The 25660-nt window shown below is 44.4% G+C and overlaps 1 protein-coding gene across 1 annotated transcript in view; it reads right to left on the bottom strand.

The window, feature by feature from the left end:
- Stx8 (syntaxin 8) overlaps nucleotides 1–25660 on the bottom strand; it is a 234232-nt gene that overhangs the window by 200669 nt on the left and 7903 nt on the right. Inside the window, exon 4 of the mRNA XM_021212912.1 lies at nucleotides 15014–15124. Coding sequence (XP_021068571.1) covers nucleotides 15014–15124 — 111 coding nt within the window. The remainder of the gene's footprint in view (nucleotides 1–15013; nucleotides 15125–25660) is intronic.

Genomic DNA, 25660 nt, shown 5'->3' with positions numbered 1-25660 from the left:
GTGGGGCAGTACACGCTGACCCACTGAGTGAGAGTATGTGGGGCAGTACACACTGACCTACTGAGTGAGAGTATGTGGGGCAGTACACACTGACCTACTGAGTGAGAGTATGTGGGGCAGTACACACTGACCTACTGAGTGAGAGTATGTAGGGCAGTACACACTGACCCACTGAGTGAATGTGGGGCAGTACACACTGACCTGCATTTGGATCAGAGCACAGCTCCCAGCAGTCAGTTCTCCCTCCATCTTGTTAGAGCAGGATCTCTCACTCCTCAGAGTACTCCAGGCTAGCTGGCCTGCAAGCCTCCAGGAGATTCTCCCATCCCCACCTCCTGTCCCGCTGGACTTGAGCCTTGAGATTACAGATGTGCAGCACCACATCTGGCTTTTTACATGGGTTCTGAGGATCAATCTTAGGTCATCAGGCTTGCATGGCAAGCGCTCTTACTCGATGAGCAGTCTCTCTGGCCCAGAAGCCCGGCTGTTCCATTCTGCTCACTTCCTCTTCCAAAAGGAACCACTTACTTTCATGATTCATAACACTATAAATTTCACCTCTATAGGAATGGCAGCATACATGTGTAACTCCAGTGTCTGGCTTATGTCACTCAGCATGTTTGTGCGAGCCATCCACAGTGTGCTGTGCACCTGTAGACTGTTCATCTGTATTTGCTGTGTAATATCAATGTCTGAATAGACCATTAGTCTACAGAGTTCCCTGGGCTCTTTCCAACGGGAACTTTTAAGAACAGCCCTGCTATAAACATTCTTTCTGAGTCTGTGGAACAGTTCCATTTGAGTGGGTGTGCAGTTTCTAAAGAGACTGTACTTATGCAGTCTTACCAGTAGTATATGAGAATTCCAGCAAATCCTAGAAACATCCGGTTTGCCCGGCAAGGTAGCCGACCTGCTCTGGTAGGTATGGTGGTGTAACATCCTGGTTACAGTCCAACTTTCCTGATAACTGACTAAAGCCAACACCTTTGCACACATTCATCACACACCATCTCCTTTGTGAAGTCCAGGGTTATATCCTCTGCTGTTGTCTGTCTAACGTCATCTGCCTTCTAGGCTCTTTATTTATGGTCGATATATTTCCCAGATCAGATGAATACTCAGAACATACTGATTTCCACTCTACTTTGTCTTAACTGTCAGAAGTCTTTGGAAGATGGATTTTGATGGAGTCCATTTCTTCATGATCTCCATTGTGTTTGATGGAGTCCATTTCTTCATGATCTCCACTGTGTTTAGTGACTTGGATGTCCTAAAAAGAATCTTTGCCTATACCACAGCTTGGGTTTTCTACTAATTGCTCATGTGACCTTTCATGTTTATGTCCACAGGCTCCTTTAGATTGGTGACAACAGAGGCTGTGAGACTCCTTTCTTCCCTGTGTGGACATCAGTTGACCTAATGCTATACCTGTCAAGCCACCCCTGTGACCCGTCAGGTGATGACATGTGTGGGGGACTGGTCCTAAATGCCCTATTTCGTTCTCCTGGTTCACTTGCCTCTCCTTGTGCAACACCGCAATGCAGCCTTAGCCCAGCCGCTGCACTGCTGTGTCCTTTCTTCAGTGCTGCCTTGGTACTGCTTGGCTCTTCACACTGTCTGTCATAGAAACTGTGGTAGATGCCAGATTATCAACTGACCACACAGAAGCCAAAATTCAGAAGGGAACTGTAAGTGGGTTCGCTCTGGATCTACAACCCAGTCTAAAGGAAGCTGACATCTTAACCACTGGTGTTCTAATCTCTGGGTTTTCCTTGGTTCCTCTAAATGATGTTTCATGGTATTCCGTGCGAAGTTCTTATTAGGTTTATGCCCACATATTTTGTTTGTGTGTGTGTGTGTGTGTGTGTGTGTGTGTGTGTGTGTGTGTGTGTTGCCTACATGTATATCTGTGAACTAAGTGTGAGCCCAGTGCCTATAGAGATCAGAAGGGGGCATCAGATCTTCTTGAACTGCAGTTACAAACAGTCGTGAGCCGCCATGTGGGTGCTGAGAGTTGAACCCAGATTCTTTGAAAGAGCAGCCAGTGCTCTTAACCTCTGAGCCACCTCACCAGCCCCAAATTCACATTATTTTAATAAACATTGCTGCAGGGCAGGTAGAGGGTTAATACAGAGCCTGGTGAGCGATAGGCAGGAACCCTGACAGTAAACAACACACCCTGCTCAGTTATTTTCAACAATAAAATAAAGGCCAACTTCACATTTTTTACCATTGTGTATTTCTATTGCTGCTGCTTAACCTGTAAAGCCTTTGGAAAGCCCTGGCTGTTGCTTCTACCCACTTCCCAACAGAGTGCTTTCTTATATACCCCCTGGTAATAACAGATGCATCAATGACTTGATCGATGACATAGAGCTGCAATAACTAATAGTCCTTCAAAGCTTAAGGTCTTCGGTTTCATTTCTTGATCAAGCATCCACATAGATATGGTCTCCTTATAACTAGCCTTCATTCAGAAGTCAACTTGACCATTACAGAAAAATGCTAATCCAGAGTAACAACTACAGAGAACCCGCCAAGTAATAACTGGCCTCAGAAGTGCAGCCACAACCTAGACGCCTCAGACAGCTGCTCTGCCATGCTCAGAATGCTTCGGAATGTTCAAGAGCAAGCTTAAAATTTGCTTAATACTCTCCAAGGCACGCTGCTAACAAGACAGGATCACACACACAGTTAAGAGTGCAAAACACACATCTGTGTGAAGAAAGAGCGGTCAGAGACAGGAGCCTGGAGGCATGTGTGCAGCCACTCATGTGCAGAATCTCACTAGAAGGACACACAGACAACTGTCCAAGATGGCTGCCACCAGGAAGAAACGGTAAAGTGCATGATGGAGCTGAGAGAACCTTTGTTGTCTCTGAGTTCTTTCCACAGCTGGACTTTTTGTTGCTTAACATAGTACTTTAAAATTTCACCATTAATCTATAACATATGTAAACATAAAATTATAATGGTGTAAACACATACCCAATAGTATATATTTCAAAATATTCTTCAAAAAACAAATGCTCTATTAAATTGCCATAAGTCACGGCACTATCCAAAGTGTCAACATTTTGGCTTAATAATCTCAACCAAATCGGTTAATAAAGATGTGGCTCAGTGGTGAAGTACCTGCCTGGCATACATGATGCCTTGGGTTCAAAGGGGGAAACTGAGTCCTAAGAAAAAAATTGTCATAAGACATACTCAATTTTCCTCCCCAAGAAAACATGGCCACTCCCTGGAGCAGTAGCTTAATGGCACAGTGCACTTTTTGCAAGACCCTGAACATGATCCCCAAGGCCCAACCCCAAATAACAAAACTGTTCACCATGGACACCGCATAACTAGTATCAGACCACTAGTTAATACAGAGCAACACAGCAGGTGTACCAGGGGCAGCAGTTATAGCTTAACTGGCCAAGTGCTTGTCGAGACATACAAAACCTGGGTTCAGTCCCCAGCAGAGTGTAAAACAGGCGTGGTTGCACACACCTGTCACCCCTGCTCTTGGAAGGCAGAGGCAGGAGGAGCAGAAGTCCCAAGGCCATTCTCTGGCTACAGAGAGAATACAAGGCCAGCCTGCACTACATGATACCTGGTCCTGAAACCAAAGCAAATCAGATGTTCCAATACAAAGGATGTGCCAGATTGCTTAAGCCCCTCTCCTTTTCAAGTCCTCCTTATGACTGCAACTGTATCAGTCCACACACCAAATTAACCAGTTACAGTTCTCCAGCTTCTGAAGACAAAGTTGGAAGCTACTATTCCTCAAAACAGTTAAATAGGAATTAATGTAGAATGCACAAGATCATGTCTACAGAAGAAGGCAACAGATGAAAGTGTGTCTATGTGTGAATGTAATTGTAAATGTGCATATGCGTGTAAGTGAATGTGTCTGTGCTTGTGCATATGTGCTCGTGTCTGCATATGTTATGCATGTGTGTATGCTTGAGTTACATGTGGTAGTGTTCAAACATGTAAGTGTATATGAGTGTGTGATGGAACTGGGTTATATTGTGCAAGTTACTAATCACTTCCTGAGGAAGAAGTGAGAAGTGGAAACATTCCAGCTTCTTATAAAGACAAAATGGGAGGGGGAGGTTTGTGTAAAAGCATTGATCTAGCAAATGGAGCTTAGCATAAATAAAATAATCCAAAGGCCAGTGAGCTACCTCTTCTATAGGACCGAAGGAGCAGGAAATAAAAGTCCTTCCTTTGGTCAAAGAATTGGGGATGAGCCTCTGGCTCTTCAAGAAATGTCACCCTGACAAGGGCTGCACATCAAGAGAGCCAGGGAAGAAAGCTGAGAAGCCCCCACTGCCTGCTCACTCAGCACCCCTCATCTCTTCCCATTTTCAGAAAACCAACTCTGGTCAAGGCTCTGCCCCCTGGAGAACATGACTGTCTTCATTTTCAGTTCAAAATAACATCTGGCTTGACTAACCAAGCCAATCATGGCAATCCAGAGACTTCTCGGTTTCTGGTCTTATTGGGTCATGTGACACAGTTTTAAGTTTTAAGCCAAAGCTAATTGTGAAGTTCCCAAGAAGGGGTTCGTTACTCTTAAAAATAGTAAAACCTGGGCTGGAGAGATGGCTTAATGGTTAAGAGCACTTAGCTGCTCTTGCAGAGGACCCAAGTTCAGTTCCAAGCATCCATAGTAGGCATATCACAACTGCCTGTGCCTGGCCTCCATGGGCTCCTGTACACACATGGTGCACATAAGTTGTTCATGCAGGTGCATACACATAAAATAACGAATTTTCTTTAAATCAAAACTGGGAAATGAGGTGATGGCTCCATGGGAAAAGCACTGGTCACGCAGCCTGAGGTTCAGATTCCCACCACCCATGTTAACATCAGACAACATGGGATTCACTTAGACTCCCAGCACTCAAGAGGCAGAGGCAGAGGGAGAGACAGGGGGATCTCCAGAACAAGTTGAGTAACCAGACAAACCAAATTGGCAAGCTCTGGGTTTAGTGAGAGACCCTGCCTCCAGAGGTAAGTTAGAAAATGAAGATATCTGACACCGACCTCTGGTCTACACATCACCCCAACCCACACCACACACATACACACACACACACACACACACACACACACACACACAACTGTGAACATGTTAACACACATACACACACAAACATGCAAAAATAACTGGAAAATGTAAGAATCAACAGAAAATTTATTAAAAGCAGAATTAAGGAAGTGGCTATAGCTGGGCGTGGTGGTGCAAGCCTTTAATCCCAGCACTTGGGAGGCAGAGGCAGGCGAATGTCTGAGTTCGAGGCCAGCCTGTCCTTCAGAGTGAGTTCCAGGACAGCCAGGGCTATACAGAGAAACCCTGTCTTGAAAAAAACCAAAAAAAAAAAAAAAAAAAAAAAAAAAAAAAAAAAAAAAAAAAAAAAAAAAAAAAAAAAAAAAAAAAAAAAAAAAGAAAGAAAGAAAGAAAGTGGCTATAGTGTTAAGAGCAGACATCAGGTATCAAAAGCCTGTGTGCAAAAGGGGGAACATAAAACAGCAATGAGATTAAGAAAGAAGGCACAAGCTTGCCCTTCATCCCAACCCTTGGGAGGCAAGAGAGGTAATCGCTGACTTTGAGGCCAGCTTGGTGCACAGAGCAAGTTCCTGGCCGGCCAGCATATTGGAAGTGTTGCCCTATAGACTGCAGAGCTGGCAGAGCTGGCACACCAGCAGGAAGAACTAACAGGTGGTCCACAGGAATGTGTCACATGACAAAGTTAGCACCTCCACCTTGAAAAGCCGCAGTCAGACACAAAACTACAAAGGCCAAGGCTGGAGAGATGGCTCAGAGGTTAAGAGCACTGACTGCTCTTCCGAAGGTCCTGAATTCAAATCTCAGCAACCATATGGTGGCTCACAACCATCTGTAATGAGATTTGACGCCCTCTTCTGGTGCATCTGAAGACAGCTACAGTGTACTTAGATACAACAATAAATATATCTTTAAAAAAAACAAAAAACTATAAAGGCCAAATTGGAGAATAGTGGGGTTCACATTCTCCATCAGATACTTAACAGTTACAACTGCTTAAAATTACTCCTACTACTAATGCTGTGTGTATATAATGGGGCAATCAGAGGATCCTCTGTAGAGTCAGTCCCCGCCTTCTTTCCACTTTTCTGTGGGTTCCAGGATCAAAGTCAAGTTGTCAGGCTTGTGTGGCACACTTTATCCACTGAGCCATCATCTTGCCAGGTCAGTTGTTTTTGAATATTAAAAGTCACAACTCCAACACTCAGGAGGCAGAGCCAGGCAGATCTCTGGGTTCAAGATCAGCCTGATCTACAGATGGAGTTCCAGGACAGTCAGGGCTACAAAGAGAAAGCCTGTCTGGGGCTGGGGGAGTGGAGAGCCATGTTTCTTTAGACCTTAGGTGACTGTAAGTACATGGAGTAAGTGCATGCAACTCTACTAAGATAGACAAATCTCTCCCAGGGGCAAGCTAAGTGCACAGGCAAATAGGTGCAGGAACTGCTGACACAGGTCTGACTGGTTATGACCTAGTGGGTGATAGTTTCCAAATACCAGAATTTCCAATGCATATGGCCTCAGATCTAGCCACCACTTCTGAGATTTTCTTCAGAGAGATATTTTGACACATGAGAAATCACCTACATTTCAGATTATCTGCTCTGTATTTGCGGGGGCTAGAGGGAAACAGTCTCGCATATCTCAGACCAGTACTGAACTTTTGTGGTAGAAACTATTGAACTTTTTTATAATAGAAAGACAGACTGAAAAAAATGACACAATATATAACTATTAGTTAAATTAATTATGGTATGTGTACATGATGAAATATACTAAATACTAGTATCGAATTTAATATTAATTTAATACTAATAAATACTAAAATATCAACTACAAATCTTAATGGGAAAAAATCTCTAAGATATAATCATGTCTAAACTATTTATGAAAGATGGTGGACTAGAAGAGAATATACTCATGTTTACCGCTATAATCTTCAGAGACTCATAGAAGGATAAAAACATTATTTACTTTGTAGGGGTGAGGGTCAAAACGAAGAGGACTTTCCCTGAATCCTGGTAAATGTTTTTCAGATTTCCTAGCCACCTGAATATTTAACTCATGCTAACTATCTTCTTCCTCTCCTGCTTTGCCCAGAGTGCAGCTAATAGCTGCTGCATCCATCTGGAAACCATGAGAGGCTTCAGACTGAACGGAAGAGCCCACTCTGAGCAAGGCAGAGGAGGGGAGCGTGGGGACGGCCGGCAGCACCAGGCAGCTGAGTTAGCAAGTGTTCTAATGTGGGGTCTCCTTCGTGGGGATGCTTTCTTTAAGCAGATTTGGTAGGATCATCTGTTCCCTGTGGCTGAGAGAATCCTAACTGCATGATAACCCAACTTATGCCCTCCGTGGGCACCTGAACTCACATGCAGACGTGTGACTGCATTTTCTTAGAAAGCTTAGCTAATTTCATTCTTCTTATGGCTTAGAGCATTCAGATCCCATTTCTACTCTTCCATGGCCACCTAGGCTGATTCCCAAGCACAGCCATCATGCATGGTGCTGGTTTAAACTCAGGGATGCAAGTATCTAGTGTATGATGGTTTGGGTCCCTCTGGGTCTATTCCTAAGGAGTGGTACTGCTGGATCATATACTCGCTCTATTTTTTTTTTTTTGAGGCACTCTATAATGATTTTCTTTTTGAGACACTCTATAACGGTTCCCACAACAGCTTCTGCCAGGAGTTACTCCCACTCTTCCCAGTGTTTGCTGCTGTTTGTTTTCCAGATGGCAGCCATTAGAGTGAGAATCTTAGTGACTTGAGTTGCATCTCTGATGGCTGAGGGTGTAGAGCTTTGGACTCTCCGTGACCTTGCTAACCCATCATACTTTTGAAAAGTGTTAGATGGGTTCATCTGGCCTCTGAACAGGTCTGTTGGATCTTTCATGCTTACATGTCTGTCAGAAGGAAAGCCACGAGGCTCTGTGACATTCTGTAAACTGCACTATCAATCTCCTTGTCTGCGTGGGAGCCATTTATTGATTTAGGTGCCAGGAGCTGAACCCAGGACTTCAGATGCTAATCCACACTCCCAGCCACCATCGGCCTCCTATTTTGATGCATTCCCCACTTGTCAAATTGTACTATCCTCTGAGCTGTTAAGAGTCCTATTTATAAAGTCCTGTCTATGCCCCAATCTTGAAATGTGTTTTTCTAGATGACTCAGAGTTTGGGGTCTTGCACAGTTTTTGCCCCATTTATAGACTGCTTTTTGTACAGGGTGAGAGTCAGACATCTAGTTTCTGTCTGTAAAATGTGGGTACCCAGTTTTCCCAGCACCATCTATTAAAGTGGCTGTCTTTTCTGCAGTGTGGAGACTCAGACGGCTGCAGCTGTGTGGCTTTGCTTCCGGATCCTCTATTCTGTTCACTGGCCCAAGTGTCTGTTTCCGTGCCTGTCCCGTTCGGTTTGTCTCAAGTGGCTCTGTATTCTGCAGTCTGATGTGCTGTCTCTTCTGACTGCTGACTGGAAAAGCAGCAGCACTACGTACTTACCTACCAAACCACTCAAAAGAACCAGAGAGGCACAGGGTGCATGCTTCCCCTAGCCCCAGTTTGGTATCACGGTCCCCAGCTTCCCTCACAGGAAGGTTGGAGCCAATGTGACCCCCTCCAGACAATGGGCATAGGGTAAGGTATTTGCAGGACCAATCACCTAAGAGGGTATAGTGCCCCACCTCGCTCTCTACTCCATCCACAGGATACATGGCCTTGTGTTACAACAGCACAGCCCTGTGACAACACAACCTGGACCTCTGAGTCACTGAGAAAGCTTCTGCATAAACACACCTGACAGTCCCAACTGTTTAGTTCCTTAAGTGTCCTATCACATCTTGGATTGGCTTGCAGTCAGCAAAAATGTGCAGTGTTCAAGTGTGCCTGCTGTATACTCTGTATACGCTATAGCTGTAGGATAGGACTTTGGGGAGACAGACACAGAGGAAGTAGAGAGGTGGTCCTTCATTCAGGAGAGACTCTTCAACCACTGTGTAGTCTTTGATCCCTGTCATCAAGATACTTAAAATCTCCATCAAGAAGCAAAAAATACATTTAAAACCAAGGCAAGTGCCAAGTACTGGGTCCCGTGACCTCGCCTGCTGAACAGGCTCACACTGACACAGAGAACAAGGTACTTGCTCTTCAGCCGAGTTCACTCTACTTCCTGCCGTGGTATGTGTCATGTCACTGTATGAGGGTTCTGGGGACTACACCCTGCAGAGAGCAAGTGCTCTCAATGCTTGCTTCGGGCCACCACATCCCGAGAGATGGCAATGGCCACACACACTAGGCACTGTGCGCTCTATCACAGCGTTCTTGCATCTATATCCACTGTTTATTGCACTGCCAGGGAACCCAGTGTTCTTAGTTAGCTGCCTTTCATACCTACCATGGGCTTATTTAGATAAAAATAGAGCTTCATTGATGTCAGCACATCTTTACAGAAAAGGTAAGGGTTACCATATTTCTGGGTATAATTAAATGGATAAATATTCAGTTTGCATACTGCCTGAGCCAGCGAATGAGTTAAGTGCCTTAGCAACTGCCTACTGATAGAAGAGTGGTCTTGTGTTAACATCAGTACTACAGTCCAGCAGTGGTGGTGCACGCCTTTAATCCCAGCACTTGAGAGGCAGAAGCAGGCGGATTTCTGAGTTCAAGGCTAGCCTGGTGTACAGAGTGAGTTCCAGGACAGCCAGGGCTACACAGAGAAGCCCTGTCTCAAAAAACAACAACAAAAACCAAAAAAAAAAAAAAAAAAAAAAAAAAAAAAAAAAAAAAAAAAAAAAAATCAGTACTATCAAGTATAAATAAATGATTCTTTAAGAAATCTAGGTACTATTGAGTGCATATCCTTCTTACAAACCATTAAACTGAAATAAAACATTCCATGATTTAAAATGAGAGAGGGTCTATTTTTCTAAACTGAGCCAGCTTATGCCTTGAGCAACCTACTGGTCCCCACTACCAGGACATCACCATAGTGATGCCAGACTTAGTGCAGACACCTGACTGGTATAACATACTCAGCCCAGAATTCCTGAACTCCAGCAATCCTCCAGCCTCAGCCCCTGACTAGCTGGGACTACAGGCATGGGCCATTATGCCCTGCAAGAGAGGTTAGATACTTTTTTCTAATTTAATTTTTTTTTTACGTGTTCATTTTGAGAGGTTATATTTTTAATGTAAGACTTAATGGAATTTTTCTTGTGCATACTTAAGCTGCCCATACAGTAACATAAAATACATACTGTATAGTCTATATGTTTCAGTAGATCAAGAGAAAAGTATATATCTAAAATTAACATGATTCTACTGCAAGAAAATATGACATTTGATTATCACCGTTTGATTCTAGCAAGGTGCCATTTTGTTAGCATCCTCCTGACATAAAACTACCAACACAAGCTCCAAACAACTTTCCCCTCCCATAATCCTCTGTGTGGTTAGTGGTGTGAGGCTAAGCTCAGCCAGCTAGCCACCCACGACAGGCGAGCTAACCTCGGAGACCGGCACAGCGCAGTGGAGCATGCAGAACTTCTTCTTTCTCTTTACAAAGCTCTAGCTAATTGCGAGGCTCAGCAAGGCTCTGAATGCAGAGGGCAACTGGCTTTCAAGTCAGACGCTGTGTCACTGCGTATCATCTCCCAAGGGACACTGCTACACAGAGGCTTCTTTAACAACTGTCCAAATACCTAAATTAGCCAACCATTGCTTATTTGGACGCGGGCTTACTGCTCTTGGATAATGACTGGTAATCTGTGAGGTAAAATGAAGACTCTGTCACATGATGGCTACACATTCAATTATGGGATCAGCACATTAATGTCTGCTTAAAGGAAGTGTTAATCCAAACTGACGTTCGCCAAGATGCTTCTCTCCCTAATAAGCTCCATCTGAAAGGAGAGGAGAGTGGAGGAAAGGCACAGGAGGCTTCTGGGAATGAGGGACATGGGCTTCACAAAGCATCCCTTCCTTCACTCAGGACTCTTAAGGTTTCTGCATCAGCAAGGGAGCCATCTCCCTGCCTAGTTAGAGCAAGGCCACCAACCTGGGAGTCCATTCCCATGACCCGGCAGCTGAGCACCCAGGGACTTCCCTAAGAGCATTTTGTAGTAGCTTCTCTCTAGTATGCATTTCCTTACTGGCTGCACTTTCCTAGACTATAGGAGTTGCACTTTTTGTCTAGGCACACATAGATATACTCCTGTTAGGGGGCACAACGGAGCTAACCAACACTATCCCTACAACAATTTGCTAAGAAACTGAGGAATTCATCTTCTAATAATCCGAGACCATTCTCCTTCTTGATGTTTCCATGGTGACTGACTCCTATTTGGCCCACTGATTTTTTTTACATAAGCCAGGGTTCGTGTTCTGTGAAACAGGTCCCCTCTCCTCAGCCATCACCTCTCCTTAACAGTGCTTATGTACTTCTAAAACACAACTTCTCTGGAAGCTTACTGAAGGAAAATCTGCCTGTGCACGTGTGTGTGTGAGTGTGCACATGTGTGCGCATGTGCACATGTGTGTGCATACATTGTTTTTGGTTCTCTATCTTGGGGAAATGCAGGTAAGTTAGGCCAGTGATCTTACATGTTGCAACATCCAGAATTCATGCATCATTACTTCAGTTTATTCTCAGTCTGGTTTCTCTGTCCCCAAGTCACCCCAACCATTTACCAACAAACTGATATGTTGCTGATTTGGATCCAGGTGGATCAACGTTTAACACACAGGACCAGTGGGAGGCAGCCCTAGTGACAGCAATGAGATGGTCCTGCCTTTGCTCTGAACCTGCCAAGTTTCCTAAAATTCTCCCAGCCAGTCATTGGCTTTGGTTTAAATCCTAGGATCTGAGGAAGCTTTGATTAAAATATACAGATGTTAAGCTACTACTCAATGTTGATCTTCTCTATACCTAAGAGATGACTGTCAGGGAGTAAATAAGGCAACAGGCAGCAAGCACACTGGGTACTGGAAGGGAACAGTTGGGAGGGTGGGTGGTACCAGAGCGGCACATGGCAGGTCACTTGAGGAGAGCATGTGACAGGTGAGACAGAAGATCCTCACACCTGGCAGCAGCGTGAGCTTCCCCTGACCCAGCGGAGACACAACACTCCAGAGATGACATCTTTAAAGACATTTATTTCACTGTTTGCAAAGCTCATAAAGGCAATCACATCATGTGGGATGTGGGTCTAACAATAACAAAAAATGAGCAAAACATGGCCCAGTTTTAAAATCAATGAACCAGAACCCCAGATAACTGAGGAACTAGTAAGCTGTCTGGTCCAGGCCTTTCTATTATATAAAAATTACAATTTGATATCTAGGGACTAGAGAGATGGCTCAGTGGCTGTAGTCCTATGCTACTCTTGCAGAGGACCCACCCATTTGGTTTCTAGCATCCACATTCAGTGACTTAAAACCACCATTAACATCAAGTCCAACTGCCTCTGATTACTCTGGCTTCCAAAGACACCTGTACTCATGTGCATATATGCATTCACACACACACACACACACACACACACACACACACACACACACACACACACACAGAGAGAGAGAGAGAGAGAGAGAGAGAGAGAGAGAGAGAGAGAGAGAGAAAATAAATCTTTTTAAAAAAACATTTTACATCTAAAACCCAACCTTCCCAGCAGGTCGACTTTAGAACTGACTACCCTCCTGCGTCCTTCTGAAAGGGGATGCTATAAAGAGCGGCTGAGTTAGCAGTGTCCAGTGTCTAGAAAGCAAACAGAGTGCGTGCCACTCTGACACAGAGGCTCTAGCCTGCCACCTATGGGAGCTTCCCCAGCCTCACTGCCGTGTAGATCTCGTCGAGCAGGGGACAGGTGCTGGCACTTTCCCCGGCACTTTCCCCTTTTCTTCCCTGTTTTCAGTGAGCCTCTCGGGTGGCCCTGATGCAAAGTGCCACAGTTATGAATAAATTGGGCAAAGCTAGTACTCTGGAAGGCAAGGTAAGAGGACCTCTGTAAGTTCATGTCCAGCCTGGTCTCCACAAAGTTCCAGATGTTCTAGGACTATGTAGTGAGACCCTGGCTCAGAAAAGGAGGAGGGCAGGGAGGTACAAAGCAGTAGTTTCCAAATCACCCAAGACCCTGTGAAAACACTGTCACCGATCTGCAAGCTCGGAGCTGCGATTCTGAGTGCTCAACCTTCGACCCAGGTGCTGCCACTGATGCTCAGCAGGAACTGGTGAGAGATACAGGGACACAGAGATGCCAAGACTGTAAAAGCAGGGATGGAAGACAGGTACGAGGGAGCAAAAATGACAAAACCCAGACCACAAAGGCTCTCACTCTTCAGGTGGCCCCTCAGCATGATCGAATGGCACTTAATAAAGAGCAGTGACTACAGTCTGGGGCACAAAGCCTCTGACCAAATGGTAAGGATCACTGTCCTGCATGACCACATCCACCATCAATGGGGGATTTAAGCCTTTCCTTGTCCTCTGGCCATTCTCTCTCCCCTTGGCTGCTAGTTTCCCAGGAAATACATTTCCCACCAACTGCTTCATTTAAAGTTGTTGTTGTCATCATCTCTTTTCCTCCTCCTCCTCCTCCTCCTCCTCCTCCTCCTCCTTCCTCCCTTCTTTATCCTTCCCCTCCTCCTCTTCCTCCTCCCTTCTCTATCCTTCCCCTCCTCCTCCTTCCTCTGGAACAGTGTCTCACTGTGGTCCAGGCTGGCCTACATACCCTAGCAATCCTTGGTCTCACAAGTGCCATGGTTACAGAAGTGAACAACTATATCTGGCCTGTTATTTTCTTCTCTTCCCTACAGTAGAGGTTCTTACTGGAGGACACCATTTCTTCTCACCTTGAATCCCCCTGCTCATCTGCCTTGGCTCACCAATCTGGATCAGAATCCTCTTACTTCAACCCCTTGTGTGTACGGGATGGAATATTGCCAGAGAGAGCTAAGGAGTCTCAGTGAGTTGGCCCCACAAGCTTCTGCCTGCATTTTAAAACCTTGCCCAAGACACAGCTCCTCGTTCCCTAACCCCAGCTTTCATCCTTCACAAAAATGACTTAACTTCATCTAGCTTCACATATTTTGTAAATTCTCCCTGACACCTTGACTTAACTGCGCCAGGGAACGGTGGAACCAACAGGAATGAACTGCTGCTTCCCCTCCAGCTCGTCCTAGGACAGTGGTTTGCAAGCCTAGCTGTTTATGACAACCACCTGAGGCCACCCACCCCATCTCGGAGCGAACGTTTGAGGTGGGGCCTGCCAGTGGCCCTTGGGAAAGGACAAAATGCCTGAGAACTAAGCAGAAAGCTGATTCCCTGAACTCTACGATGGATCCATCACTCAGTGCTAGAGCGCTGAAGAGGAGAGCAGTTTCTCTTCTGAACCCGTTTCCTTCTGGGATATTCCCAACCATGAACCTAAGCTCCAGAAGCCGGGAGAGGCCCACACTAAAGACGAAACGATTTATCCCTTCATTAGCCGCAGCAATGGAAGCTGTGCTCGGGCCAGCTGTTAGCTATATGCAGTGCCCATCACAGGCTGGCAAAGAACCTGGAGACGAAAACAGCCAGGGAAGCCCCTCTCTCTGTGGCTTTGCCCTATCTCACCAGGACACCATTTTCAAAAAGCCAACTTCAGAAGGTTACCAGGCAGAAAACTCAAAGAAGGCAAAAGAAAATTTCTGGCTGTATTCTCCATAAGTATGCCTCACCTAACATGAGCTTAAGCTGAACACACCAGGCTTACTAAATCCGGGAAATTAATGAAAACTAAGTTCAGAAGGAAAATACAGTCAGAGGCTATAAACAAGTAGACTTTATACAGAACAGAAACCACCACTCAGTGCTAGAACTCTGGAGAGTCGTTTCTCTTCTGAACCCATTTCCTCCTATAGGAACGGCACATAGGTCCTCAGGAGCCCGGGTCTCCCTGTAAATGAAAGCAACATACCTGATCAGATCCGGCTCTGCACCCTCGTTCTTAAATGATGCCAGGAGCAGTCTCTCTCGGGTGACAAGGTCATCCAGCAGGTTCTGTCTTCGATCTCCCTCCAGTTGTGTTCTGCGGTCAGTTGTTAAGGTCCAACAGTGGGTGGCTTAGCTCATTTCCCTAAGACTTTATTTATTAACTCAAGTCACCTGCAGCCATTACAGGCTCCACCCACCGCTACCCAGAATCCTTCAGGTAAATGACCACGACTGTACCGCGGCAAATGGCTAATGCAGATACCGACAGAGATCACTATTTGAGTCCTATCACTAGGTAAAAACTGGGTTTGTCTGCTTCTTCCTTTTGCCAGAGAACAGTCTACAAGGGCAATCTGGAGCCTTAGGCTTAAACTACAGGGCTTAGCTTTCAAGGGTGTCTGCATACTTATCAATACCCTAAGAAGGGCGGGGGGGTATAGGGGACTTTGGGGATAGCATTTGAAATGTAAATGAAGTAAATATCTAATAAAAATTGAAAAAAAAATACCCTAAGATGGGGTCGGGATGACTCCTAGCAGTGCAAAAACAAACTCAAATAAGCCTTCCTGCAATGCCTATGGTTTGGAAATGTCTTCAGTGCACGTAATAGCTCATATAAAAGCTTTGTGAAGGTTGCTTTTGTGCAACAGTGTGCTGTAAAAGATGTTTCTGTCAGCTCAGTAGTTAGAAGTACTATGGGATCTTTGTGGGAAACTACAAACTTGTTGTAGTTAACATGCTATTCTAGTAAATGTGGTCGACTAGGGTCCTAATGAGGTATGGTTGTGTGTTTATATGGAACTCCAGAACACTTAACATCTTTCGGTAGGTTTTTGGTCCTGGGGCTTGACTCCAGAGCCATCAGATATACTGCCGAGCCACACCTTCTGCCCCTAAATGCAAAGTTCCTTTGTGTTTGTCTTTCTGAGACAGGGTTTACTGTGTAGCCCAAGCTGGTCTCCCACTCCTGATCAGCTTCCTGAGTGTAGAGTTACAAGTGTGTGAACTGTGAACAAACAAGGTTTACATACTAGCTTTCTTGAGACAAAACATTAGATGCTAAGTTCTGTGGGTTCGCTGGACTGGCGCCGAGGAGGGACGTAGTCGATGAACTGCTGCCCCTCAAGCCTGAGGTCTTGAGTGTGGATTCCAGGGCAGTGTACACCTGTAACTCCAGCACTGGTGGGAAGGGGGAATGGAAGCAGGCAGATTCCAGGCAGCTCTCTGCCAGCCAGTCTAGCCAAATCCATGAACTTGGGGTTCATTGAGAGACCTCTCTCAAAAGAATGGAGTGTGAAGATTGGGGAAGATGGCAGACATTGACCTCTGACCTCCATGTGTGTGTGTGTGTGTGAGACCTCCACACACACTACACACCCAAAACAGTAAAAGAAATGTTGAAGAAAACACCACCAAGGACAGGATACAGGAAGTAAACAGATTTGGAAAAAAAAATGTGTTGACATCAAATACAAAAAGGGAAACGAGCTGTATCATCTGGCTTTAAACTTTGAACTAATCTCTCTCTCTCTCTCTCTCTCTCTCTCTAAACCAAATGGCTGTTTCATCAGACCTGAAGGCTAGCATGAGAAGCAGGGCTGGCCACTAATACCAACTCTGGCAACAACAACAGGAAGCATGAAAGATGGCTGCTTCAGGTTACAGATTCTTCTCTTTGTAAAATGGGATCATAAGGGGCGGAGAGCTGGTTCAACAAGGAAGGTGCTTGCCACCAAGCCTGAGGACCTCGGTTTGAGTCTGGGAACCCATATAGTAGAAGAGAACTGATTCCCTCAAGGCCTGTAACTGCCACATGCACACCACAGTGTGAGTGTGCCCACACAGGCACACAGTATATATACAAATACATAAAGTAATAAGAAAAAATGTAAAGGGGCCATAAAACATAGTGTTCAGGCCCCAAAGGTCTCTGAGAACTCAGCAGAATCAAGGACTAGCATCACTACTGCCTGGGAGGGAAATACATGGCTCAGGGATCCACAAGTTCTGCTGTTAATTTTGTACAGAGAAGTGCTGGCTAGCTAGTAGGAACAGTAAACAGACCCTGGCAAAAAACAAAACAAAACAAAACAAAAAGTTTCCCTCAATAACGGAGTTATTAGAAAAATCATAAATCTCCTAAACCCTAGTCTTTGCACCACAGTTACTCTCCATATTAAAAATAACAATAAATGGATTCTCTCAGCATTCCAGCGCACCACACGTCCCTGGGTCAAATCACTCCCATTACTTTTCCATCTCCTGCTGACGGCAGTTACCATGCACCCAGCTTGGAAACCACGGTGTTGCAACTGTAACTAAGAAACAGAAACCCCAAATATTCTTCTTCTTTAATAAAAAAGGGGGGGCAAATATTAGTCATCTGATCAGTGCCAACCAAGAACAAGTATCTATGTCTTTCAAATTAATGATAAACTACCAATAAAGCAGAAAGCTTTTATTCAATTTAAACAATGTTCCTTGGGTGATGGGGCAGGGAGAAAACAGAAGCTGTGACAAGAATTATACAGAACAAGGCAAAGCAGAAATCCTAAATTGTGGGGCTATTGGTCACATCCCGATATCAGCTAGCTTTCCCTACATGCTCAGTTCGCCTACCCAGCCCTGCCGACCTGTCATTTTGTAGAGATCTTATCATCCAACCACCCAAGCAAACATACACTGGACAATCATTCAACAAAACTTCAGTGTTAAAATTATGCACCAATGCAAATGGTTCTGGAACTTAAAACATTAAAAGACAAAAATGTATAGGCACTATTAGGAGAATGCATAGACAAATGTTTTAATAATCTTGAATGAGAAAAATTTTTCCAGGAAGGGATGAAAATCTACAGATAGTGAGTAAAAACCTTGGAGACATGACTACCTAAACTATGGTGCAAAGCAAGCATGTGTGCATGCATGTCTGCTCACATACATGCATGCACGTGTGTGTTATTCACCTGTATGAACAGTTCATTCACACAGGGAGACCAGGTGTCTTCCTCTATTGTTTCCACTTCATTTTTGAGACAGGGTCTCACACGGAACCCAGAGACCACTGACTGACTAGACTGTGCCAGGCTTTTGTGTGAGGGCTGGAGGATCTAAACTCATCCCCAAGCTTGCAATGAAAGCACTTTGTCCACTGAGTCATCGTCCCAGTCCAATCACATAAGAATTCTTGAAATAAAACTTCTAATGACAAAAGGTAGGCAAAGGCCATAACAGGACAAAGCCAGAGGGCACTAAAGCCTCTAGCAGGAACCAGGTGCCCGTGAGTAAAAGAAGCACCAATTCCAAGACCCCTCTCTTACCTATCAGGGTAGAAAGCTAACAAGAAGCCAGGAGAGGACTCAGGAGCCAGGCACGTGCCTACCTTCCCCAGGGGCATGTCAATGGGCTTAGCCAACTGCCAGACTGCCTTCTGTGAGCCTAACAAGATGTTAACATTCCCAACAGATCCACTCATGTATGCAAATTCGATGACTTGGGAGCACAGAAGTTCACTGCAAAACTACTTCAGCAAATTTTGGAAGCATCCTGAATATCCACCAGTAAGAACTAGGGCACCAATGGCGATGCAGCAATTTCAGGCTGAAAAGGAAGCTGCTTAGGAGGTGCTGGTGGTGGCAACTGACAACTCTGGGTATATACAAGGGCACACACACTGGAATTGGTTTTCATGGAATAAGCTCTAAAACGCACAGTGTGCAAGTGAAATGGAGGGAGGAGAGACACAGCTACAGCAACAAGCTAACCAGTGGACAGCTAATGTTCTCATAAAGATCAGGCAGAGGTGTGTGCCTGTTTGTGTGTCTGTGTGTGTCTATGTGCATGTGTGTGTGGGTGTATGGTGTGGTGTGTGTATGCATATGTGTGCGTACGTGTGTCTGTGTCTGTGCATGTAGTGTGTGTGTGGGTGTGTGGGTGTGTGTATGTGTAGACAATACTTTAGAAGCCTGTAAAAAAAGTGCCTCTAAGGAAAGAGAACTGGCAACTCAAGGTGGAGCAGTAATAAATAATGTTTTGAATCATTGGCTTTTTCATCTGTGTGCACGTGCATGACCATGGTGTATGTGCTGAAAGGAAACAAAAGATCCAGGAACACATTACAAAGTGAGCCTTTTACTGCCTGAAGAATTTCATGTATGTATGTATAAATAAATGTATGTATGTTTAAATATATGTATGTATGCATATATATTTCCTGCCTAGGATGATAAACCCCAGCCATTCATGTTGTTTGTGATGAAGAATGAGATGGGACAGGATTCATTGTGGGAGAAAAAGGAATTCTTGCTAAAAAAAATAAGAAGAAACATATTAGTAGAAAATACTTTTATGCTACAAAAACTTTAAAGGTACGTTCAGAAATGAAACAAATGTAAAGAATGCAAGTTACAGGTTTAAAGCGATGCTTGGAATGAGCCAGCACTTGGGACCAATGTGAGAGGCAGCATGAGGGAGCAGGTGACGGGGTCTGCAGATCAGAACTGAAGATGCCTGACACTAGAGGAGCCCTGTGGAGCCCCTTGTTCTCACTGTTCGGAGCCCTGTGGATCCCCTAGTTCTCACTGTTTGGAGCCCTATGGATCCCCTAGTTCTCACTGTTTGGAGCCCTATGGATCCCCTAGTTCTCACTGTTTCTCTGGCAGGAAATGGAGAACCAGCATGAATAAGCTGTATAGGCTAAAGTCCAGCTCTTTCTACTCTGTGCCAGGGCTTCCTCCTGCATGCTTGCTGGACACTAAACACCCAGGGCTTTCTCCGCCCCAGGTCAGTCAGCATTGCCCACTGTTTCAATCCTGTTTAAAACAATACCAGTACAGCAGGGGCATCTCTAACCCCCAAATCTAAAATCTCAAGTGCTCTGAAATTTGTTAAGCTTTCGAGCACTTCCTCATGATACCATAGGTGAAAATTTTCATAATGTGAAACTTTGATTTGTGCACAAAATTATTTTAAATAGTCTATAAAATTAACTCTAGGCTACATGTAAATACACATTTTATATTTACACTTGAGTCCCCATCAGAAATGTCTCATCATGTACATATAAATATTCCTAGATCTGAAATACTTCTGGTCCCACGTACTTTCGATAAGGAACACAACCTAGTATAGCAACTCAGTATCCCTAGAGGCTCCTGCGAATGCTTGGAAGACTACACAACTGGCCACGCTGCCTCTTCCGTTATATCTCATTCACATTATACTAACCACACTGAAACAACAGACTCCCAAGGAGACAGATGAGGGGAGTGCCAGGAGACTGCAGAACTGTGCCATCTCTGATCTACACTGCGTGTATGTGGACGTGTGTATGATGGCTGGAGAGAGTGGGGAGGTGCAGACAAGCTGTGCCTAAGGCTAAGGAAGGTAACAGAGGATGAAGCTGGGGGCTGGTGCCAGGAGCCTCCTCTCCCACTAACTTGGGAATGACAAGCAAAGTCAGACAACAGAGGAACAGGAGGCCATCTTCACTAACTGGCCCTTTGCCCCTGGCACCATTTATATTTTCATGTAACCTGGCAAAGCCGTGGAAATGTGAGGTCTGATCCTGTAGGACTGATTCCTACCTCTGTGCCAAAGCCCAGTTTCTCTGCTGCACCTGACAGAGCACTGCGCCTACGGGTAATCCTTCAGGGGAGCTCAACACATGCAGAAAAAGCTGTTAGAAAGTACTTTCATAGGACTTAATATTTTTGGGAACCACTGGTATTTAGCCTTGGGGTTGGAGAGATGGCTCAGTTGTTAAAGGTGCCTGCCACAGAGCATAGGGATGACATTTCAGTCACTGCGACCCTCAGAGTGGAAGGAGAGGCCTCCGTATATACACACACAAAGTAAAACTGTAATTTAAGTTAAGACTGTAGTCTTTATCTTGTGAACTGAGCTCCACTGGAGAAGAAAGCCTCCAATCACCCCTCCATGCCTTAACAGAGAAGCCTGAGAAGACAGCTCAGTTTTTCATGGGATTCATTTTTTTAAAAAAAAAAAAAAAGTTCATTTTTAGATTTATTTCATGTGTATGAACTGTTTTGCCTGCATGTGTGTACATGTGTGCCTGGTACCCTTGGAGGTCAGAAGAAGACACACTGGATCCCTGGAACTGGATCCACCAGGTGGGTGCTGGGAACTAACCCAGGCCCTCTGCAAGAGCAACAAGCGCTCTTAACCACCGAGCATCTCTGTAGCCCCTCATCTTGACTCTTTAAATTATCAAATTCAGTGAGGCACTAGGAGGTGAGACTGGCCTGATTACTACTGGTAAGTACCTTCTTTTTACACTTCATTATTTGTGTGTCTGTTGAACAACTAGTGTGGAAGGCAGAGAACTGCTTGTGGGAGCCAGTTTTCCTCTTCCACCATGTGTCCCAGGGTCAAGCTCAGGCCATCTGGGTTGGTGGCAAGTGCCCTTACTTGCTGAGCCCCTTCCACAGCCTGGTGACTATCTCAATGATGGAAGGGGCCAATCTCATGAGGCACTTCAAAAATGCTTCTTCTATTTCCCCAGACAGGATTAGTTCCACCTCGTAGATAACGCAACTCAAGCCAGGGAAGGCTGAACTCTCTGGCCTCAAGTGATAGGGCTGTCTTCACCCTCAGGTCAGTGTTGATCCCACAGCACCGAGGTGCCAGAATTCCAAACTAGGGACACAGGCAGGCAGCTACCAATCATACATTTGGCCATGTATGGATTGGAGGTTCAAAGACAAAAATCAACAGCAACCAAAACTACCTACTACTGTGGAAAATAATAACGAGATTTTAATACCAAAACCTATAAAGAGATCTAGTGACAGACTATAAATAATAAAGCTTCTCCAAACACAAGCACCATGTCTTATTTTTCCCACATTCCCAGATACCACTGAAAACTCTGTCGAAGAGAGTCAGTGTTGGAGAATTTTGCCACCCCAGCTATGACGTTTCTAGAATCTCCACATCTCCCCACTGCTGCTGCCATTCCACTAACTACACAGTGGTTACCACATCTCCTCACCCATCACTGTTCCTAAAACACAGAGTTGAGGACCATTAAGAGATTTCTTTAAAAACAAACAAACAAACAAAAAAAAACACAAAACAAAACCTATCTGTACAGGCCCTCTCCGAAGGCATCAAAATACCTTTGATATTGAATCCTTTCATAAAGAGACTGTTTTTGCAAAAAAAAAAAAAAAAAAAAAAAAAAAAAGGTAAAGGATGGGGCTAGAAAGTTGGTTCAGCAGTCAAAAGCTGCTCTTCCAGAGGACCTGAGTTCCGTTCCCAAGACCCACGTCGGGGGAAACCCTCCACAGGACCAGCTGACACTCACAAAAGGTACAGATGCTAGTTTTGAAAAGCTAACAAAGGAGGAGGCCCATGAAAAGCCAGCTGAGAATATTTTGAGTACGATGTGAAATCTACATGGAGCTGCCCACAGCACAGTGTAGTCCTGCCACCCAGTGAGGCAACTACAATTACTATCCCAGAAAAGCTAGAAATACAAGTGAACGCTTTCTGTGCACGGTGGCTCACATCCATAATCCCGGCACTTAAAAGGCTGAGAAGTAGCAGGAATGCCTAGAGTTTCAGGCTAGCCTGGCATACAGGATGAGACCCTGCATCAGAGACATTAATGAACTATTTTAGAAATGTATCTAGCAGATTTGAGCACTCCACAGGACTCTGTCTTATTAATTAATTACATGCTAATGGAGTCAAAGCACACCGCTTTCCTTTGAAAAAGACAAAACAACAAAACCACCTTTCAGGAAAGAATGTGACATCTCAAGTCCACACTCATGAATGTAAGTGTCTAGAAAAGAACTTCTCTTTCTGGTACATCCCAGTAGTTTTTGGACAACTTCATGAAGACAGGGAGATGTAAACATGTTCAGGAAAGTCCCATCAATTCTCAATTATTCAGCACAGTAAGGAGATGTGCTGTTCAACGATTCACATCTAAAAAGTCACCCAGTGCCCACTGTGCTGATGTTCACCTTAATCTCAACACTCAGGCAGGCAGAGGCAGGCAGACCTCTGAGTCCCAGGAGAGCCTGGTCGATATAGCAAGCCTCAGGCTAGGAAGAATTATACAGTGAGACCCTGCCTCAAAAATAAAAGTTATTCAATTTAATTAAAAGTTGCCCTATGTGGGCTGGAGAGACAGTTATGAGCACTGGCTGTTCTCCTACAGGACACGAGTTCACCCACATGGGACAGCTCACAACTGCCTGACTCCAACAACCTTTCTGGCTTTCTCAGGTACTGTGCACACAAAGACACATACACACAAATACAATATACAAATAAAATTAAAATGATTTTTAAAGAGCCATTCTTTCAGAGATTTACAGCCATTTTTTAAACTAAAGATCATGGTAAGATGTAACTAACAGGCCACAGTGACCAGTGCTTAACACTTCAGTGACTAAGAAGATCCTTGAGGATCTGTGTGACAGCAACATACAGTTAATAGAGAATTTGAGTCCAAGACACTCCAGGTTACCTGTGACTATATTCTATCTACTAAAGGAGAATTCAGCTTAAAACAATGGACTTGGAGCCAGATAGTCATGTGTTTGAGTCAGACTCCTGTATCTCTAGCTGTAGGGTCCTGGGAAAGATCCTGGCATATCTAGGATTCCTCTCTATATAAAACTCCCTGAAGCTGGGCGTGGTGGCGCATGCCCTTAATCCCAGCATTTGGGAGGCAGAGGCAGGCCGATTTCTGAGTTCGAGGCCAGCCTGGTCTACAAAGTGAGTTCCAGGACAGCCAGGGCTATACAGAGAAACCCTGTCTCGAAAAACAAAAACAAAAACAAAACAAACAAACAAACAAAAAACCTCCCTGCTGTGATGTTGGGATCTCTCCACCTATTTTCTGTGACATGAGGTGCCAAGGTTGATCTGAGCACGCCACCTTTTTTTTAATAAAGAAGAAAAGAAATCACCAAGACCAAACATATGAAGTAATTAGCACTGACGAGCGTCCATCTGAAGTGGCTTAAACCTGGAGGAAAACCTCAATTATTAAAAATGTTTCTAGAGGAAGGATGTTGGAGAAACGGAAGACTAGAAGATGCTGCCTGGGGCTGGAGCTGTAGAACACATGCTTAGCAGGTCCAGGACCTTAGGTTCAATCTCTAGCATCAAACAAGCTAACAAAAGAAGTTGTTAATATTATTGAATTCACCACCTCCTTTTCCCATTCTACAAGGGAAAAGAAAAGGGGGGAGGGAGGGCTGAAAACAGGTTTAAGAGCGCCCCCGTGTGGTGTATGATCTGAATGTCACCTCTACCAGCAAAATTCAATTATTTGAAGGAAAAAATTAAAATTATTTTAAAAAGCTTTTATAATCCAGTTGAGGTTTCCTTCCCCCCCCAGGAAATATGAAATCATTCATATTCATATTCCCTCAAGCTTTGCTAATGTTTTAAAATAGTGATTCTCAACCTCCTAATGCTGTGACCCTTTAATACAGTTCCTCATGTTGTGGTGACCCTCAATCATAAAATTATTTCATTGATACTTCTTAACTGTGATTTTGCTACTGTTATGAATCATAACATAAATATGTGATATGCAGGATCTCATATCAAAACAAAACCAAAAGTCCATTATAACAGATGATCAGACTAAAAGTGTTAACAAAAATGAAGCCAATTACACACTTAGTACTCTCTCTCCACTGTCTAGCAGGGGCTATGAACAGGAAATAGAGTTCTTGAATTTTATATGTCTCTTGCTCTACAAGGTTAGCATATATATAAATAAAGTGCACTACAATAATTATCTTCCTAGAAGTTAGCAAACAGGTACTAACAGCCACGAGACAGTATTTAGCTGCCTTTCTGATGAATATGCTACTGGTTACACTAAAATGAGTCCTGTACCTTAAGCATATGTGCAAACTTCCCAGCGCTGACTTCTGAAAGAAGAGGAGCCAGCCCCACCCATCGGAAACCACTCAAGGTCTATGGATTAAGACCTGTTGATTGGGGTAAAATAAAAGCTCTTTATGTAACAGACTAACGGGGCAGTACCAAATGATACCAGGCAGAGGGTAAAATTACATGCCAGAATAGTTCAATTGGGTTTGAAAGAAGGCCCCCATTGTTTACTAAAATTAGACTTTTATTTGAAACTTCAGAAGATTAATAATTAAACATTCGGAAAACCACGCAACTAAGTCATGCCAACCATCCTGCTAACATAAAAGGATTCCTTTAGGAGAAAATGTGTTTTTGAAACACCTTCAATGGTTTTGTCAAAAAAGTTGTATTCCTACATTTCCCCACATTTAAAGCCAGGACACACAGTTTCCTCTGCTACCGAGAGTCAGATTTTGGCCTGAACTACAGACAGACAGACAGTTTAAAGGAAAACAGCTGGGGGGGGGGGGTGTCGGTTTTTACTTCAATATAAACTAGGTTTGAAGAGTTAGTTTAGGTAGCAGGTTACGTTGTGAGTTTCTTTTAAGAATGTTTGTTTTGAGACAGGGTGGGGTGGGGAGGGGTGCCTCATCATATGGCCTAGCCTGACCTCAAACTTACTACGTACCCCAGGCTGGCCCTTAATGCTCTGTCCCGCCTCACTTTTCAGTGCTGGGATTACAGATGTGTACAACCACCC

Source organism: Mus pahari, chromosome 14 (genome assembly GCF_900095145.1).
Source record: "Mus pahari chromosome 14, PAHARI_EIJ_v1.1, whole genome shotgun sequence".
In the NCBI taxonomy this organism is placed as follows: Eukaryota; Metazoa; Chordata; class Mammalia; order Rodentia; family Muridae; genus Mus; species Mus pahari.
This window is presented reverse-complemented; position numbering and strand designations above follow the sequence as displayed.